The following is a 19,509-nucleotide window of genomic DNA, read 5'->3' as shown; positions in this document are numbered from 1 at the left end:
TTATACTCACTAAGGTATTAGAAGAGGATATTAGACAAATTTCCACCCAAAGCAGTATTATTTATTTAAATTTTAAAAATAAACATGGTCTACTGAAATGTTAGCAGCTACTCAATATGTTCTGTAAGAATTTAACTTCACCTGTTTCTAAATAAGAATGCTCTATGCTTTTCTTGCTAAATATGTTTTTATCTATCCTAAAGTCCAGAAAATAGAAATTTCCTTACTAGGAGACCTGCTATAGTTGTAGGTGAATATTGTGGAAGCATGGATGAAAGAAGACAGTCAGACTTCATTACTGAAAAAAATTCATTACAAAATATTTGGGGAGAAAATAGAAAAATGTTTTCTAATGAAGATATGAACCAGCAAACCCCAAGCCTTCTATCAGATAATTGTGACTCTTTTATTAGTGAAAATATGATCAACTTATTAAACATAGATCAACAGAAGATAAAGAAAACCTTTGACAAGTGTGGTTATGACAGTGCAGTCATTAGTTCTGTTAAAAACCATTTCACTGATAGATGCATTAGAAGTATTTTTACAGATCCAGAGTTGACTTCTAGTAATTCTACTTTTAATAAATCAAGTTTTCCAGAAAAGTGTCGACCAAACAAGAATTGTCAGAAAGAGTGCAACAATAATGAAAGAAAGAACTTTAGTACACCTTTTGAGAAGGATTTTTACCCAGCCAGCTCTGATAAAAAAGGTTGGTATTATAGATGGAAAGTGTAATAATCTATTGGGGCTTTTTGTTTGTTTTCAGTTTTAATGAATATCCGTGTGTGTGTGTGTTTGGAGGAACATGAAATTAAAAATAGAGTGACATTCTATTATATGACAGTGTGAACCAGTGGCATCCCTCTATATGGGTCATGATAATAAGCTTCAAATTAAAAAATAGAAATCGTCTATGCTAAAGTTTTATTTCAATGTATACTTTTATTTTTAAAGGAAAATTTGAAAGTGATTACCAAGAGAAGACATCCCAGAAAAAAAAACAGAAATATTCAGTGAACCATATGTAAGTTTTTAGGTAAATTTGGGGAATGCAAATTGGGATCTAATGTAATGCATGTTTAGGGGTTAAACTGATGCAAAGTGAGGTAGGCATAATGCTGTCTGAGGGTGGACAGACTGGCCACAAAAATCAATTGTCAGACCTTGGTAATATCACCCTAGTTGAGAGTTTGGTCCTCATATTCAGCAGTGCAAAAATATCTTCTTATCTGAATCATAGTGTTAATTAGATTTGAGAAAACTGACTTACGTGTTCAGGAAATTTATTTACCCACCAGAATGTCAATTTATTAATTTACAGTAAGAAATAGAAAGGTGACATATATAGGAATGCTTACTGGCATAATTTTCTTACTGAATATTTTCTACCTTTTGGCAGCTTGCCATGGGAAGGTTGATTGGTTAATATAGAATCAGAACAAGGGAGTAATAGAATTCAAATGTTAATGGCGTAAACAAGCATATCAACAATTTATGGGACTGACATTATAGGAAATTAAAGAAAACTTGTAGTTTCAGAATATGCCTAACTTTCTCAGTAATAATTATGATTTAATCAAATCTTCATAATTGAAAATCATGAATTAGAATAGATTTTTATTTTGGAAGTACTTTCTTATGGAAATATGTAAAATATCTATTAATACAAAGAATTATTCGATGCCATTTTTATGGCATTGGAACAACAAATTAATTAAAAAATAGATTCACCACTTATTTAATAAAATCAACAACTTAGGTTCTTTGTTGTCAAACCTCCAAATATTCAGAAACTTATGAATGAAAAACAGGATGTTAAAAGTTGAATTTTGGGCCTCCCTGGTGGCGCAAGTGGTTGAGAGTCCGCCTGCCAATGCAGGGGATACGGGTTCGTGCCCCGGTCTGGGGGGATCCCATATGCCGCGGAGCGGCTGGGCCCGTGAGCCATGACCGCTGAGCCTGCGCGTCCGGAGCCTGCGTGTCCGGAGCCTGTGCTCCACGACGGGGGAGGCCACAACAGTGAGAGGCCCGCATATCGCAAAAAAAAAAAAAAAAAAAAAAAAAAACTTGAATTTTAAAACATATTTTATGAAAGTGATTTAGAACATGGCTTCCAAACCTGTGTGAAGATCCTCATCACTTGAGGATTTTATTTTTTCCTAATAAATTTATTTATTTATTTATTTATTTTTGGCTGCATTGGGTCTTCATTGCTGCATGTGGGCTTTCTCTAGTTGCGGTGAGCAGGGGCTTCTCTTCATTGCAGTGCGCAGGCTTCTCATTGTGGTGGCTTCTCTTGTTGCAGAGCCTGGGCTCTAGGCATGAGGGCTTCAGTAGTTGTGGCTTGTGGGCTCTAAAGCGCAAGCTTAGTAGTTGTGGCGCATGGGCTTAGTTGCTCTGTGGCACGTGGGATCTTCCTGGACCAGGGATCGAACCCATGTCCCCTGCATTGGCAGGTGGATTCTTAACCACTGCACCACCAGGGAAGCCCAAGAGGTGATTTTAAAATACAAAATGTCACGTTTGACCTACACAAAATAAATAGGCTCCTTAAGATAGAGCTTATGAATCCTTATCTTTTAAAAAACTTCTCTTATAATTCTGATCTTTAACCAACTTTGGGAATCATAATTTAGAACAATAATTTTCAGAGGGAATAAACACACTCTAATACTTTCTTATTTAAAACCCTTAGGGGTAATATCCCTTTGGAAGAATTGTGTTCTAAGCAATCATGGGACTTTGGAATTGGTGAGGTAAAGTACATCTTACATTATCTTTCCAATTAAGTAAGTTGTATTATCATGTCTTATTTTAGTACTTGAAATTTACTTTGATTTAAGGTTAGCTCTTTCTGAAGATTTTCTTTTTAGGGTAACTTTTTTAAAATATACTTTTTTACTCTGGGGAAATTATAGCTTAGATTGAGAAATAAAATTAACAACATTTCAGAAACTGTAATGTGCCTTATTTTAGTCAAACCAATATAGATGCATTTAAAGTTCTTTCTGTAAGTCCTATAAAATTTATTCCAAGATGAAATTTCTTTAGGTTTAATTGTGTTATGGGTGAAAATAGTTATATATTTAAGAATACTAAAACATATATAAACATTGGTTACCTAAGTTGTAATCCCTGCTCATAATAAGGGTGTATGATTCAGTCATTCAAAAAACAATATACATTATTTTCAAGAGCACATGGGACATTCTCTAGGATAGGCCACATACTAGGACACAAAACAATAAACAGTTAAGGAATAAGCACAAAGATGTAAAATATAAAACCCCCACAAAATCTAAGAGAAGGGAGTAAAAAATGTAGATATTTTAAAATGTGTTTAAAATTAAATGACTATCAGTTTAAAACAAGTACAGTAAGTCCCCTACATACAAACCTTCAAGTTGAGAACTTTTGAATATGCAAATATGCATTCACATGTCCAATCACATAAATTAATACATGTGTCTGGCATACATTGTCGCATGCGTCTTCTAAAAGTGGTTGTGCTTTTGTGTACTTTACGTGTGTACGGTATAGAGTATAGTAGTACAGTGTCTTTATTTCAAGCCCAGGATGTCTGGAAGCAAGTGTAAAAGCAGTGGTGATGTAGCTGGTACTGCTAAGAAGCACCAATTGATAACAATAGACTTGAAAGCCCAGAGAAAGGATGAAGAGAGAAAAGAGGAAGAAGAAGTAACTAAAGAACCAAAGAGATTCACAATGCAGGAAATTTGGTAAGGGGATTTTCTTTATTTGAGGAGGCACTGTTAGTTTTTGAGGCACAGGACCCGAACTTAGTACATGAAAGTTGCAGCAGCCGTTCAGAATGCAATCCAGTGCTACTGTGTCATCTATGATGAGAAAAAAATAGCTACTACCCCCCAGACATCAGTGGATCTTTTGTTCAAGAGGGTAGATAGAATTGAATCCGGCAAGGAACCAGAACTTTTGTCATCAATGTCAGGCGTGTGTAAAATTGCAGCTTGCCCTCCATCTCTCATTGCTGATGATCCTTCAGCTCCACCATCTCCCACCTCCTCTCCCTCCTCCAGTCAGTAATTCTTCTTGCCTGTTCACTCGATGACAGCCCCTGTATGCCAGCTGTTGTACTGTGCTACTGTACTTTTCAAGGTACTGTACTGTAAGATTAAAAATATTTTCTTTTGTGTTTGCTTGCTTTTTATGTATTATTTGTGTGAAAACTATTATAAACCTATTACAGTACAGCACTATATAGCTGACTGTGTTAATTGGGTACCCAGGCTAACTTTGTTGGACTTACAAACAAATTGGACTTACGAATGCACTCTGAGAACAGAACTCATTCGTCTGTAGGGGACCTACTGTAGATATAATTATGGGTCAACATATATGATCCTCATGGAAACCACAAGTCAAAAGTCTATAATAGCTACACAAAAAGCAAATAGCAAGGAAACCAAGGAATTACTAAAGAAACTCATGAAACCACAATGGTAGAAACAAAAAGAAAAAATGAACAGAGAAGAACTACAGAAACAACTGGAAAACAAGTGATAAAGTGGCAATAAGTACATACCTATCAATAATTACTTTAAATGTCAGAGTTTGATCAAAAGACATAGGGTGGCTGATTGGGTAAAAACCAAGACCCTCAATATGCTGCTTACAGCTGCTTACAGGAGACTCACTTTAGGGCAAAAGACATGTACAGAATAAAAGTGGGATGGAAAATGATATTGCATGCAAATGAAAACAACAAGAAAGTGGGAGTAGCAATACTCATATCAGACAAAAGAGACTTCACAACAAAGGATATAACAAAAGACAAAGAAAGATATAATGATAAAGGAATCAAGCAAGAAGAGGATATTATACTTGTTAACATATTTGTACCCAAAACAGGAGCACCTAAATATATAAATCAAATACTAACACTTAAAGGAAGAAAGGGACAATAAAATAATAATAGTAGGGGACTTTAACACCTAACTGACATCAATGGACAGATTATCCATACAGAAAATCAATAAAGGAAGAGTGGTCTTAAGGACACACTAGACCAGTTAAACTTAGTAGATATCTATGGGACAATACATTCAAAAACAACAGAATACACATTCCTTTCAATTGAACACAGAACATTCTCCAGGGTAGATCACATACTAGACCACAAAACAAACTTCAACAAATTTAAGAGGATAAAAATTGCATCAAGCATTTTTTTCAGAACACAACTGTATGAAACTAGAAATCAACTACAGAAAGAAAAATGTGAAAAGAACAAACACGTGAAGACTAAATGACATGCTACTGAAAAGCAAATGGATCAACAATGAAATCAAAGAGGAAATCAGAAAGTACCTTGAGACAAATAAGAATGGAAACAAAACTTTTCAAAATACATGGGCTATTGCAAAGTCAGTTCTAAGAAGGAAGTTTATAGCGATATAGGACTTCCTCAGGAAACAAGAAAAATCTCAAACAACCTATCACCTAAAAGAATTAGAAAAAGAAAAACAGAGATCAAAGTCAGCAGAAGGAAGGAAATAATAAAGATCAGAGAGAAAATAGAGATTAAAAAGCAATGGAAAAGATCAATTAAGAGCTGTTTTCTGAAAAGATAAACAAAATTGATAAACATTTAGCTGGGTTCACCAAGAAAAGAGAGAAGACTGAAATAAAGAAATGAAACAGGAGAAATAAAAACTGATACCACAGAGATACAAAGAAATTAGAATTCTCTGAACAGTTATATGCCAACAAATTGGACAACCTCAAAGGACAAATTTCTAGAAACATACAGCCTGCCAAGACTGAGTCCAGAAGAAACAACTTTAACAGACCAATCACTAGGAGTGAAATAAAATCTGTAACTTGAAAAACTCCCTACAAATAAAAGTCCAGGGCAAGATGGCTTCACAGGGGAATTTTACCAAACATATAAAGAAGAACTAATACCTATCCTTCTCAAACTACTCCAAAAAATGGAAGAGTAGGTAACACTCCCAAATTCATTCTACAAGGCCACCATTACACTGATGACAAAACCAGACAAAGACGGTACAAAAAAGAAAATTACAGGCCAAATACTTTTGATGAATATAGATGGCAGAATCCTCAACACAACATTAGCAAGCCAAATCCAACAATATATAAACAGGATCATACACCATAATCAAATTGGATTCATTCCAGGGTCAAAAGGATGGTTCAACATTTGCAAATCAACCAATGTGGTATATCACATTAGTAAAAGGAAAGATAAAAATCACATGATCTTAATATATGCAGAAAAAGCATTTGATAAAATTCAACATCCATTCATGGTAAAAACGCTCATCAAAGTGGGTATAGAGGGAAAATATTTCAACATAATAAAGCCTATTTGTGACAGATCTATGGCCAGTGTCATACTCAGTGGTGAAAAACTGAAAGCCATCTCACTAAATTCAGGAACAAGATAGGGGTATTCACTCTTGCTGCTTTGATTTACCGTAGTACTGGAAGCCCTAGCCACAGAAATCAGGCAAGAAAAAGAAATGAAAGTTATCCAAATTGGAAGGAAAGTGGTAAAATGGTCATTAGTTGCAGATGACACGATACTTTATATAGAGAACCCTAAAGTCTCACACAAAAACTACTAGAACTAATAAATGAATGCAGCAAGGTGGTGGGATACAAGAGAAAGTTTTTAAAAATCCCATTTAAAAATCACACCAAAAAAATAAAATACCTAGGAATAAACTTAAGAAGATGAGAGACCTATACTCTGAAAGCTATAAAACATTGATGAAGGAAATTGAACATGATACAAAGAAATGGAAAGATATCACATTTGTGGCTTTGAAGAATTAATATTGTTAAAATGGCCATACCACCCAAAGCAATCTACAGATTTCATATAATCCCTATCAAACACTCATGATATTTTTCACAGGACTAGACCAAATAATCCTAAAATTTATATGGAACCACAGAAGACCCTGAGTTGCCAAAGCAATCTTGAGAAAAAGAACAAAGCCAGAGGAATTACCCTCTCAGACTTCAGAGAATACAATAAAACTGAAGTATTCAAAACAGCATGGTACTGGCACAAAAACAGACACATAGATAAATGGAACAGAATAGAGAGCCCAAAAAGAAACCCACAGAACCATGGTAAATTAATCTATGACAGAAGAGGCAAGAATATACAATGGAGAAAACAGAGTCTCTTCAACAAGTGGTGCTGGCCAAACTAGACATAAAATAATGAGATTAGAACATTTCCTCACACCATATTCAAAAATAAACCCAAAATGGTTTAAGACCTAACTATAAGACATGAAACAAAAAAACTAGAAGAGAACATAGGCAGAATACCCTTTGACATAACTTGTAACAATATTTTGGGGGCTTTGTCTCCTAAGGCAAAAGAAATAAAATCAACAATAAATAAATGGGACCTAATTAAATTTAAAAGCTTTTCCACAGCAAATAAAACCATTGGCAAAATGAAAAGCCAACCAGCAGAATGGGAGAAAATATTTAGAAATGATGCAATCAACAAGGGATTAATATCAAAAAATACGTAAACAGCTCATACAACTCAATATCAAAAAACCCAAATAACCAATCAAAAAATGATCAAAGACCTGAACAGACTTTTTTTTTCAAAGAAGACATACAGATGGCCAACAGGCCCATGAAAAGATGCTCAACATCACTAATTATTAGAGAAATGCAAATCAAAACAGCAATGAGATATCACCTCACAACTGTCAGAATGGCTATCATCAAAAATTCTACAAATAACAAATGTTAGGATGTGGAGAAAAGGGGACACTTGTACACTGTTGGTGAGAATGTAAATTGGTGCAGCCACTATGGAAAACACTATGGAAGTGCCTTAAAAAACTAAAAATAGAGTTAACATATGATCCAGCAATCCCACTTTAGTATATATATCAGGAAAAAAAGGAGACACTAATTTGCAAAGTTACATGTGCCCCAAAATTTATAGCAGCACTATTTATACTAGCCAAGACATGGAAGCAACCCTAGTGCCCATCAACAAAGTAATGAATAAAGAAGATGTGGGAGATATACACACACACACACACACACACACACACAATGGAATATTAGCCATTTGCAGCAATGTTGATGACCCTATGGCCCTAGAGGATATTATGCTTACTGAAATAAGTCAGGCAGAGAAAGAAAAATAGTGTATGATATCATTTATATGTAGAATCTAAAACATAATACATATGAACGCATATGCAAAACAGAAATAGACTCACAGATATAGCAAACAAACTTGTGGTTACCAGTGGGGATAGGAAAGCAGGGAGGAACAAATTAGGGGTGTGGGGTTAAGAGATACAAACGACTAAGTATAAAATAGATAAGCAACAAGGATGTATTGTATAGCACAGGTAATTAGCACCATTATCTTGTAATAACTTATAACGGAGTATAATCTGCAAAAATACTGAATTACTATGCTGTACACCTAAACTAAATAATATTGTAAATCAACTATATTTCCATTAAAAGTTGCTTTCCAAGATTCTGTTAGATTTCAGTAATTAATACAGTAAATAAAATCGGAATAAACAAAACTGAATTATGTATTAATTTTCCTTTTGTTTGCTAGTCAGTGAAAATAAATATTGTTTACCATCAAAAAAGAGAGAGAGAATGAGCTGCTAGAGAGATTTGGGAGTACTCAATGGTATCATAGGAAAGAAAAATGGGAGAGATTTTCAAGGAAGGGAATGTGGTCAGTAATATTAGATGCTATCCTGTTACTCCTTTAAATAACTCATATTTCCTAAATAAGAATAATATAGATATATCCTCTTAAAGAATGAATCATGAGCAGGTCAGATTCCTTAAAAAACTATCTCTACATCTATGGCAGCTTGAATGTGTCTAGAGCAAGTCAGAAAAGAAAATAAGCTCACTGGTAGAACCTGAAGGGTATCAGGTGCTATGAGTTCTTTAGGTAGAGCAGGTATCAGCTTTTAATTTTTGATGCCTAGACAGGGCTAAAGGCATAGTGGAACCCTGGCTAAAATCTTAAATTTTACAAGAGAGACCAAGGCAGGAGTCATAATAAGAGAGGAAGAAAGGGATTGGAGCAGTAGAGGAACTGAGCTATACCTGCCTACTGGTTGGGAAACTTCGGGACAGGTAATTCCTACTGAGGCAGAATTAATGAAGAGATAGCAAACAAGCAAACCAAAACCAAAAATCAAACCAAACAAAGACTCCTCTTGGATGGCAGATAGTAGGGTACGGGTAATTAGGGGTGTTCCAAGATCCTTTTGTTTTATGTGGAATGGAATAGGAAAGCAGAACATCTTGGAGGATATAATAATTTTTTTTCCCAGTTTTCCCAGTGAGTTTTATTTGGGCAGACCTGGGGACAGGGAGGGCCTGCATCTAAAAGAAGGTGTTGGGCCTCTTAGTGGTGAGCTGTGGCTTGTGCTGGCAACAGAGAACCCAGTAGGGCAGTGGGAACTTGATCTTGGAGTCGTGGAACTGCTTGACTGCTGGTCGACAGCACTTGCTGGCTGCAATCTCTTCTGCTTTTGTGATCTGGATCGAGTGGGCCCAGGCGCGGTGCCAGGCGCCCACGTCTCGGTAGCACTGGGTGGCTGCACTGGCTGTGGTCAGGTCCCGGTACTCTCACTGCTGCGGAAGTCATAGTGCAGCGAGAAGCCAAAGTTCTTCACCCGCAGGGGAGATTTCTCCAACACGTGTCTACAGTAGACAATTTCCCCTGAATACTCTCTCATCTTCTTCAGCTGAGACACAAAGTACCAGAAACAGGACTTGGCAACATGATTAAGTGCAAAGATGTGCATGCAGTAGAGGGGAGACATGCCGCATTTGGAGGTCAACAGGCAGCGCCCCACTACCTTGTACTCTGGAAGTGTGCCCGAGGCCTTCATGGTGCTCTATCCGTGCTCGCTGCCACCCTCGAAAAGGAAACTACTTTATTATTTTTATGGAGGTATAATTGACATATAACAGTTATTTAAAGTGTACAACATAGTGATTTGATATATGTACCCACTGTGAAAAGATCGCCACAATAAGTCTAGTTAACATGGATCACTACACAGTTACCAATTCTTTTTCTTTGGATGAGAAATTTTAAGATATACTCTCTAGGAACTTTCAAATATAAAATACAGTATTATTAACTATAGTCACCATCCTGTACATTACATCCCCAGGACTTATTTATTTTATAATTGGAAGTTTCTACATTTTTACCACCTTCCCTAATTTTGCCCATACCCCACCCCCGAACACTAGCAACCACTAATCTATTCTATGATTTTTTTTCAGATTACATGTATAAGTGAAATCATATGGTATTTTTCTTTCTCTGCCTGACTTATTTCACTTAACATGATGCCCTCAAGGTCCATCCATGTTGTTGCAGTTGGCAGGATTTCCTTACTTTTTATGGCTGAATAGTATTCCATTGTGTGTGTATATACAGATATATATATACTACATCTTCTTTATTCATCCATTGATGGACATGTAGGTTGTTTCTATGTCTTGGCTATTGTAAATAATGCTTCAGTGAACATGGTGGTGAGGATAATCTTTTTGAGTTAGTGTCTTCTTTTCCTTGGAAAAATACCAGAAGTGGAATTGCTGGATCATATGGTAGTTCTACTTTTAATTTTTTCTTCCAGTTTTATTAAGATATAATTGACATACAGCATGTATGAGTTTAAGGTATACATCATAATGATTTGACTTACATACATCATGAAATGATTAGCATAGTAAGTACAGTGAACGTCCATCATCTCATATAGATACAAAATTAAAGAAATAGAAAAAAATTCCTTGTGATGAGAACTCAGGATTTACCCTATTTTTAATTTTTTTGAGGAAACCCCATTCTATTTTTCGGTAGCAGCTGAACAATTTACATTCCCACCAATAGTGCACCCGGGTTCCCTTTTCTCCACATCCTTGCCAAGGCTTGTTTTTGCTTATGTTTTTGATGCTAGCTATTCTCACAGATGTGGTTTTGATTTGAATTTCCTTGATGATTCATTTTGTTAAGCATCTTTTTCTGTACCTGTTAGCTGCCTGTAGATCTTCTTTGGAAAAATGTCTGTTCAGGTTGTCTGCCCATTTTTTAGTGGGATTGTTGTTTTTTCACTTTGAGTTATATGAGTTGTTTATATATTTTGGCTATTAACCCCTTATCAGATACATGATTTACAAATATTTTCTTCCATTCAATAGGTTAGTTTTTCAATTTTTTGATGGCTTCCTCTTCTGTGAAAAGCTTTTCGGTTCGATGTAGTCCCACTTGTTTATATTTGCTTTAGTTGCCTTTGCTTTTGGTGTCAAATTCAAAAAGTCATTGCCAAGATGTATGTCAAAGATTTTGCCACTTGTGTATTTTTCTAGTGGTTTTTTGGTTTCAGGTCTTATATTCAAGTCTTTCATCCATTTTGAGTTAATTTTTATGTATGATATAAGATAGGGGTCCATTTTTCATTCTTTTGTGTGTGGCTGTTCAGTTTTCCCAGCACCATTTATTGAAAAGACTGTCCTTTCTCCATTGTATATTCCTGGCTCCTTTGTTATAAATTAATTCACCAAATATGTATGGGTTTATTTCTGGGCTTTCTTTTCTGTTCCATTGGCCTATGTGTCTGTTTTTATGTCAATATCCTACTGTTTTGATTACTATATCTTTAATATTGTTTGAGATTATGAAATATGATGCCTCCAGCTCTGTTCTTTTTTCTCAATATTGTCTTCGCCATTCGGGTTTTGTTGTGCTTCCATACCAATTTTATGATTTTTTTTTCTATTTCTGTGAAAAATATCATTGGAATTTTCACAGGGATTGCATTGAATATGCGGATGACTCTGACTAGAATGGGCATTTTAACAATATTAATTATTCCATTCCATTATCATGGACTATCTTCCCATTTATTTGTGTCTTCAATTTCTTTTATTAATGTTCTATAGTTTTTAGTGTACAGGTATTTCACCTCTTTGGTTAAACTTATTTCTAGGTATTTTATTCTTTTTGATACAATTGTAAATAAGGTTGTCTCCTTTTTTTTTTTTTTTTTTTTGTGGTACGTGGGCCTCTTACCGCTGTGGCCTCTCCTGTTGTGGAGCACAGGCTCCGGACACGCAGGCTCAGCAGCCATGGCTCACGGGCCCAGCTGCTCCGCGGCATGTGGGATCTTCCTGGACCGGGGCACGAACCCACCTCCCCTGCATCAGCAGGCATACTCTCAACCACTGCGCCACCAGGGAAGCCCAAGGTTGTCTCCTTAATTTCTTATTCTGATAGTTCATTTTTAGTGTATAGAAATGCAACTTACTTTTGTGTGTGGTTATGTATCCTTTACCCGAATGTATTTATTGTACAGTTTTTTTTGGCAACAGTGGAATTTTTAGCATTTTCTGTATAAAATATTGTGTTATAAGCAGATAAAGACAATTTTAATAGTTCCTTTCAGTTTTGAATGCTTTTTATTTCTTTTGCTTTTCTTTTTTTTTGTCCATTGACTCTAGCAAATATTACCAATATTATGTTGAATAAAAGTGGTGAGAGTGGGTATCTTTCCCTTGTTCCTGATCTTGGAGAAAAAGCTTTCAGCTTTTCATCATTGAATGTGATATTAGCTGTAAGCTTGTCATACATGGCCTTTATTATGTTGAGGTGCATTCTCTTTATACCCTTTTGTTAAAAAATTATAGACATAGATGGATGTGAATTTTTGCAAATGCTTTTTCTGCATTCATATCAATGATTATGTGATTTTTACCCTTCATTTTGTTAATATGGTATATCTCATTGACTGATTTGTGTTATGTTGAACCATCCTTATCCTTGGAATAAATCCTACTGGATCATGCTGTATGATTCTTTTAATGTATTGTTGAATTCAGTTTGTTAATATTTTCTTGAGGATTTTTGAATCTATGTTCATCAGGGTTATTGGCCTGTAATTTTCTTTTCTTGTTGTGTTCTTGTCTGGTTTTTGTATCAAGGTAATGCTGGTTATATAAAAGGAGTTTTGAAGTGTTTCCTCATCTTCTGTTTTTTGGAAGAGTTTGAGAAGGATTTATATTAACTTTCTTTAAATATTTGGTAGAATTCATCAGTGAAGTCATTGGTCCTAGACTTCTTTGTTAGGGAGTATTTGATTACTGATTTGATCTTCTTACCAATTATCAGTCTGTTCATATTTTCTATATCTTCATGGATTAGTCTTGTAGGTTGTAGTTTCTAGGAATTTTCCCTAAATTCTAGGTTGTCCACTTTGCTGGTTTTCAGAGTACTGTCTTATGATCACTCGTATTTCTGTGGTATCAGTTGTAGTGTCTCCTCTTTCATTTATGATTTTATTATTTGAGTCCTCTCTTTTGTTTTTGTTGTTGGGTCTAAATAAGTTTGTTAATTTTGTTTTATCTTTTCAAGAAAGCAGTTCTTAGTTTTATTAATCTTTTCTGTTATCTTTTTATTTTCTATTTTATTTATTTCTGCTCTAAAATTTGTTTTTTTATTTCATCTACTATCTGTAGGCTCAGTTTGTTCTCATTCTAGTTCCTTGAAGTGTAAAGTTCCTTTGTTTATTTGAGATCTTTTGTTTATTGATGTAGGCATTTATCACCATGAATTTCCCTTTTAGAACTGTTTTTGCTACATCCCTTAAGTCTTGTTATGTTGTTATTTCCAGTTTCATTTGTCTCAAGATATTTTTTTCTCTTTTGATTTCTTCTTTAACCCGTGTTTGTTCAGGAACATTTTGTTTAATCTCCAAATATTTGAATTTTCCAGTTTTGCTCTTGTAATTGATTTCTAGTTTAATACCATTGTAGTTGGAAAACATGCTTGAAATTATTTCAGTCTTTAAAAAGAATTTGAGACTTGTTTGTTTTTTGATATTGAGCTCCATGAGCTGTTTGTATATTTTGGAGGTTAATCATTTGTCTGTTGTTTCATTTGCAAATATTTACTCCCATTCTGAGGGTTGTCATTTTGTCTTGTTTATGGTTTCCTTTGCTGTGCAAAAGCTTTTAAGTTTAATTAGGTCCCATTTGTTTATTTTTATTTTTATTTTCATTGCCCTAGGAGGTGGGTCAAAAAAGATCTTGCTGTGATTTATGTCAAAGATCGTTTTTCCTCTAAGAATTTTATAGTGTCCAGTCTTACATTTAGGTCTTTAATCTGTTTTGAGTTTATTTTTGTGTATGGTGTTAGGGAGTGTTCTAATTTCATTCTTTTACATGTAGCTGTCCAGTTTTCCCAACACAACTAACTGAAGAGGCTGTCTTTTCTCCATTGTATGTTCTTGCCTCCTTTGTCATAAATTAGGTGACTATATGTGCATGGGTTTATCTCTGGTCTTTCCTTTGCCATTGATCTATATTTCTGTTTTTGTGCCAGTACCATATTGTCTTGATTACTGAAGCTTTGTAGTATAGTTTGAAGTCAGGGAGCCAAATTCCTCCAGCTTTGTTTTTCTTTCTCAAGATTGCTTTGAATATTCAGCGTCTTTTGTGTTTCCACATGAGTTGTAAATTTTTTTGTTCTAATTCTGTGAAGAATGCCATTGATAATTTGATAGGGATTGCATTGAATCTGTAGGTTGCTTTGAGTAGTATAGTCATTTTCACAATATTGAGTCTTCCAATCCAAGAACATGGTATATTTCTCTCATCTGTTTATGTCATCTTTGATTTTTTTCATCAGTGTTTTATAGTTTTCTGAGTATAGTTTTTTATAGTTTTCTAAGTCTTTCACCTCCTTATGTGGGTTTTATGTTTTTCTTATTTAATAAATTTATTGATTGATTTTGGGATGCATTTGGTCTTCGTTGCTGTGTGTGGGCTTTCTCTAGTTGTGGAGAGCAAGGGCTACTCTTCATTGAGGTGCGCAGGCTTCTCATTATGGTGGCTTCTCTTGTTGTGGAGCATGGGCTATAGGTGCACAGGCTTCAGTAGTTGTGTCTCACAGGTTTTGTTGCTCTGCAGCATGTAGGATCTTCCCAGAGCAGGGCTCGAACCTATGTCCCTGCATTGGCAGGTGGATTCTTAACCACTGTACCACCAGGGAAGTCTCCCTTAGGTAGGTTTATTCCTAGGTATTTGATTCTTTTTGGTGCAATGTTAAGTGGGATTGTTTCCTTAATTTCTCTTTCTGATTTTTCATTGTTAGTGTATAGGAAAGCAAGAGATTTCTGTTTATTTATTTTGTATCCTGCAACCTTACCAAATTCATTGATTAGTTCTAGTAGTTTTCTGGTGGCATCTTTAGGATTTTCTATGTATAGTATCTTATCATCTGCAAACAGTGAAAGTTTTACTTCTTCTTTTCCAATTTGTATTCCTTTAATTTCTTTTTCTTCTCTGATTGCCATGGCTAGGTCTTCCAAAACTATGTTGAATAAGAATGGTGAGATTGGACATCCTTGTCTTGTTCCTGATCTTAGTGGAAACACTTTCAGTTGTTTACCATTGAGTATGATGTTTGCTGTGTGTTTGTCATGTATGGCCTGTATTATGTTGAGGTAGGTTCTGTCTATGCCCACTTTCTGGAGAGTTTTTATCATAACTTGGTGTTGAATTTTGTCAAAAGATTTTTCTGCATCTATTGAGATGATCATATGTTTTTTTTTAATTTGTTAATATGGTGTATCACACTTGTTGATTTGCATATATTGAAGAATCCTTGCATCCCTGGGATAAATCCCACTTGATCATGGTGTATGACCCTTTTAATATGTTGTTGGATTCTGTTTGCTAGTATTTTGCTCATGATTTTTGCATGTATGTTCATCAGTAATATTGGTCTATAATTTTTTGTGTGTGATACCTTTTTCTTTTTCTTTCTTTTTTGTTTTTTTTTTTTTGTGGTACACGGGCCTCTCACTGTTGTGGCCTCTCCCATTACAGAGCACAGGCTCTGGATGCGCAGGCTCAGCAGCCATGGCTCACGGGCCTAGCCTCTCCGTGGCATGTGGGATCTTCCTGGACTGGAGCACGCACCCGTGTCCCCTGCATCAGCAGGAGGATTCTCAACCACTGCGCCACCAGGGAAGCCCTGTGATATCTTTTTCTGATTTTGGTATCAGGGTGATGGTGGCTTCATAGAATGAATTTGGGGGTGTTCCTCCCTCTGCAGTATTTTGGAAGAGTTTGAGAAGGATAGGTGTTATGTTTTCTCTAAATGTTTGATAGAATTTGCCTGTGAAGCCATCTGGTCCTGGACTTCTGTTTGTTGGAAGATTTTTAATTAGTTTCAATTTCATTACTTGTGATAGGTCTGTTTATACTTTTTAATTCTTCCATGTTCAGTCTTGGAAACTTGTAGTTTTCCAAGAATTTGTCCATTTCTTTGTGACTGTCCATTTTATTGTCATATAGTTGTTTGTAGTAGTCTCTTATAATCCTTTGTAGTTTTGTTGTGTCGGTTGTGATTTCTCCTTTTTCATTTCTAATTTTATTGATTTGCGACCTCTCCCTTTTTCTCTTGATGAGTCTGGCCAAGGGTTCAATTTTGTTTATCTTCTCAAAGAACCAGCTTTAGTTTTATTGATCTTTGCTGATGTTTTCTTCGTTTCTATTTCATTTATTTCTGCTCTGATCTTTATGATTTCTTTCCTTCTACTGTCTTGGGTTTTCTTTGTTCTTCTTTCTCTAGTTGCTTTAGGTATAGGGTAGATTGTTTATTTGAGATTTTTATTGTTTCTTGAGGTGAAATTGAATTGCTATAAACTTCCCTCTCAGAAATGCTTTTGCTGCATTTCAGAGGTTTTAGGGGGCATGTTTTCGTTTTCATTTGTTTCTGTGTATTTTTTAATTTCTTCTTTGATTTTTCAGTGATATCTTGGTTATTTCATACTGCACTGTTTAGCCTCCATGTATTTGTGTTTTTTATAGTCTTTTTCCTGTAATTGATTTCCAGTCTCATAGCATTGTGGTCAGAAAAGATGCTTGATACAATTTCAATTTTCTTAAATTTTCTGAGGCTTGATTTGTGACCCAAGATACGATCTATTCTGAGAATGTTCTGTTTGCACTTGAGAAGAAAGTGTATTTTACCACTTTTGGGTGGAATGTTCTATAAATAATAATTAAACCTATCTGGTTTATTGTGGCATTTAAACCTTGTGTTTCCATATTTATTTTCTCTTTGGATGATCTGTCCATTGGTGTAAGTGGGGTGTTAATGTCCCCTACTATTATTGTATTACTGTCGATTTCCCCTTTCATGGTTGTTAGCATTTGCCTTATGTATTGTGGTGCTCCTTTGTTGGGTACATAAACATTTATAATTGTTATATCTTTTTCTTGGATTGATCTCTTGATCATTAGGTAATGTTCTTCCTTATCTCTTGTAACAGTCTTTATTTTAAAGGCTATGTTATCTGATATGCTATTCTGGAGTATTGCTACTCCAGCTTTCTTTTGATTTCCATTTGCATGGAATATCTATTTCCATCCCTTCATTTTCAGTCAGTATGTGTCCCTTGTTCTGAAGTGAAGACAGTATATATATGGGTCTTGTTTTTGTATCCATTCAGCCAGTCTGTATATTTTGGTTGGGACATTTAATCCATTTACATTCAAGGTTATTATTGATATGTATGTTCCTATTACCATTTTCTTGATTATTTTGGATTTGTTTTTGTGGGTCTTTTTTTTCTCTTGTGTTTCCCACCTAGAGAAGTTTCTTTAACATTTGTTGTAAAGCTGGTTTGGTGGTGCTGAATTCTATTAGCTTTTTCTTGTCTGAAAAGCTTTTGACTTCTCCATTGAATCTGAATGAGATCCTTGCTGGGTAGATTAATCTTGGTTGTAGGTTTTTCTTTCTCATCACTTTAAGTATATCCTGCCACTCCCTCTAGACTGCAGAGTTTCTGCTGAAAAATCAGCTGATAACCTTATGGGGACTCCTTTGTATGTATTTTTTTGTTTTTCCCTTGCTGCTTTTAATATTTTTTTCTTTGAATTTAATTTTTGTTAGATTGATTAATATGTGTCTTGGTGTGTTTGCCCTAGGGTGTATCCTTTATGGGACTCTCTGTGCTTCCTGGACTTGGGTGACTATTTGCTTTCCCATATTAGGGAAGTTTTCCACCATAATCTCTTCAAATATTTTCTCAGACCCTTTGTTTTTCTCTTCTTCTTCTGGGACCCCTATAATTCAAATGTTGGTGCGTTCAGTGTTGCCCCAGAGGTCTCTGAGATTGTCTTCAATTCTTTTCATTCTTTTTTCGTTTTTCTGCTCTTGGCAGTTATTTCCACCATTTTGTCTTCCAGCTCACTTATTTGTTCTTCTGCCTTGGTTATTCATTCCTTCCAGTGTATTTTTCATTTCAGTTATTGTGTTGCTCATCTCTGTTCATTTGTTCTTTAGTTCTTCTAGATCTTTGTTAAACATTTCTTGTGTTTTGTCAATCCATGCCTCCATTCTATTTCTGAGATTCTGGATCATCTTTACTATCATTACTTTGAATTCTTTTTCAGGTAGATTCCCTATTTTCTCTTCATTTATTGGTCCTGTAAGTTTTTACCTTGCTCCTTCATCTGTGACATATTTTTTTTGCTGTCTCATTTTTTTTTTTCTTTATGGGTGGGATTGTGTTCCTATCTTAGTGGTTGTTTGGCCTGAGGCTTCCAACAGTGGAGTTTGTAAGCTGTTGAGTAGAGCTAAGTCTTGGTTCAGGGATGAGGACCTCTGGGAGACTTCACTCCAATGAATATTCCCTGGGGTCTGAGGTTCTCTGTTAGTCCCGTGGTTTGGACTCAGAGCTCCCATCACAGGAGCTTCAGCCCAACTCCTGGCTCGTGAACCAAGATCCTTTTAGAGAAATGATATGCATCCACATTTTAAGCCTCTCTGTCCAGAAGTTCCTTAACTTCAGTCAAGTTCTTTAATCTGGAGAGCTGCTTGCCAGGTGCTTCCCAGACCCCCTCTCTGTGACGGCCAAACTTCTTTTTCCTCCAGACCCTTTAAACTGCCTCTACGTATTTTTCTGATTTCCTCTTTCCATTGGTTGTTTAGTAGGATATTGTTTAACTTCTATGTGTTTGTGTTTTTTTACAGTTTTTTTCTTTTTGTTGATTTCTAATCTCATAGTGCTGTGGTCAGAAAAGATGCTTGATACAATTTCAGTTTTCTTAAATTTCCTGAGGCTCACTTTGTGGCCCAGTGATCAATCCTGGAGAATGTTTCATGTGCACTTGAGAGGAATGTGTATTCTTCTGCTTTTGGATGGGATGCTCTGTAAATATCAGTTAAGTCCACCTGGTCTAATGTGTCATTTAAGGCCTGTGTTTCCTTATTGATTTTCTGTCTGAATGATCTGTCCACTGATGAAATTGGGGTGTTAAAGTCCCCCACTAATATTGTGTTCCTGTCGATTTCTCCCTTTATGGCTGTTAATATTTGTCTTATATATTGAGGTGCTCTTATTTGGGTGCATATATATTTACAATTGTTATATCTTCTTC

At 35.4% G+C, this 19,509-nt stretch overlaps 1 protein-coding gene and 1 pseudogene across 1 annotated transcript in view; one reads left to right on the top strand and one right to left on the bottom strand.

Moving 5' to 3' along the window:
• REDIC1 (regulator of DNA class I crossover intermediates 1) overlaps positions 1–19,509 on the top strand; it is a 72,039-nt gene that overhangs the window by 30,231 nt on the left and 22,299 nt on the right. The window contains 3 exon segments of the mRNA XM_060114200.1: positions 204–712; positions 958–1,027; positions 2,699–2,759. Coding sequence (XP_059970183.1) covers positions 204–712; positions 958–1,027; positions 2,699–2,759 — 640 coding nt within the window.
• LOC132499337 (large ribosomal subunit protein eL20-like) lies at positions 9,421–9,932 on the bottom strand (annotated as a pseudogene).

The sequence above is a fragment of the Mesoplodon densirostris genome, chromosome 11 (genome assembly GCF_025265405.1).
Source record: "Mesoplodon densirostris isolate mMesDen1 chromosome 11, mMesDen1 primary haplotype, whole genome shotgun sequence".
In the NCBI taxonomy this organism is placed as follows: Eukaryota; Metazoa; Chordata; class Mammalia; order Artiodactyla; family Ziphiidae; genus Mesoplodon; species Mesoplodon densirostris.
Note: the sequence above shows the minus strand (reverse complement) of the source record. Positions and strands in the feature narration are given on the sequence as shown.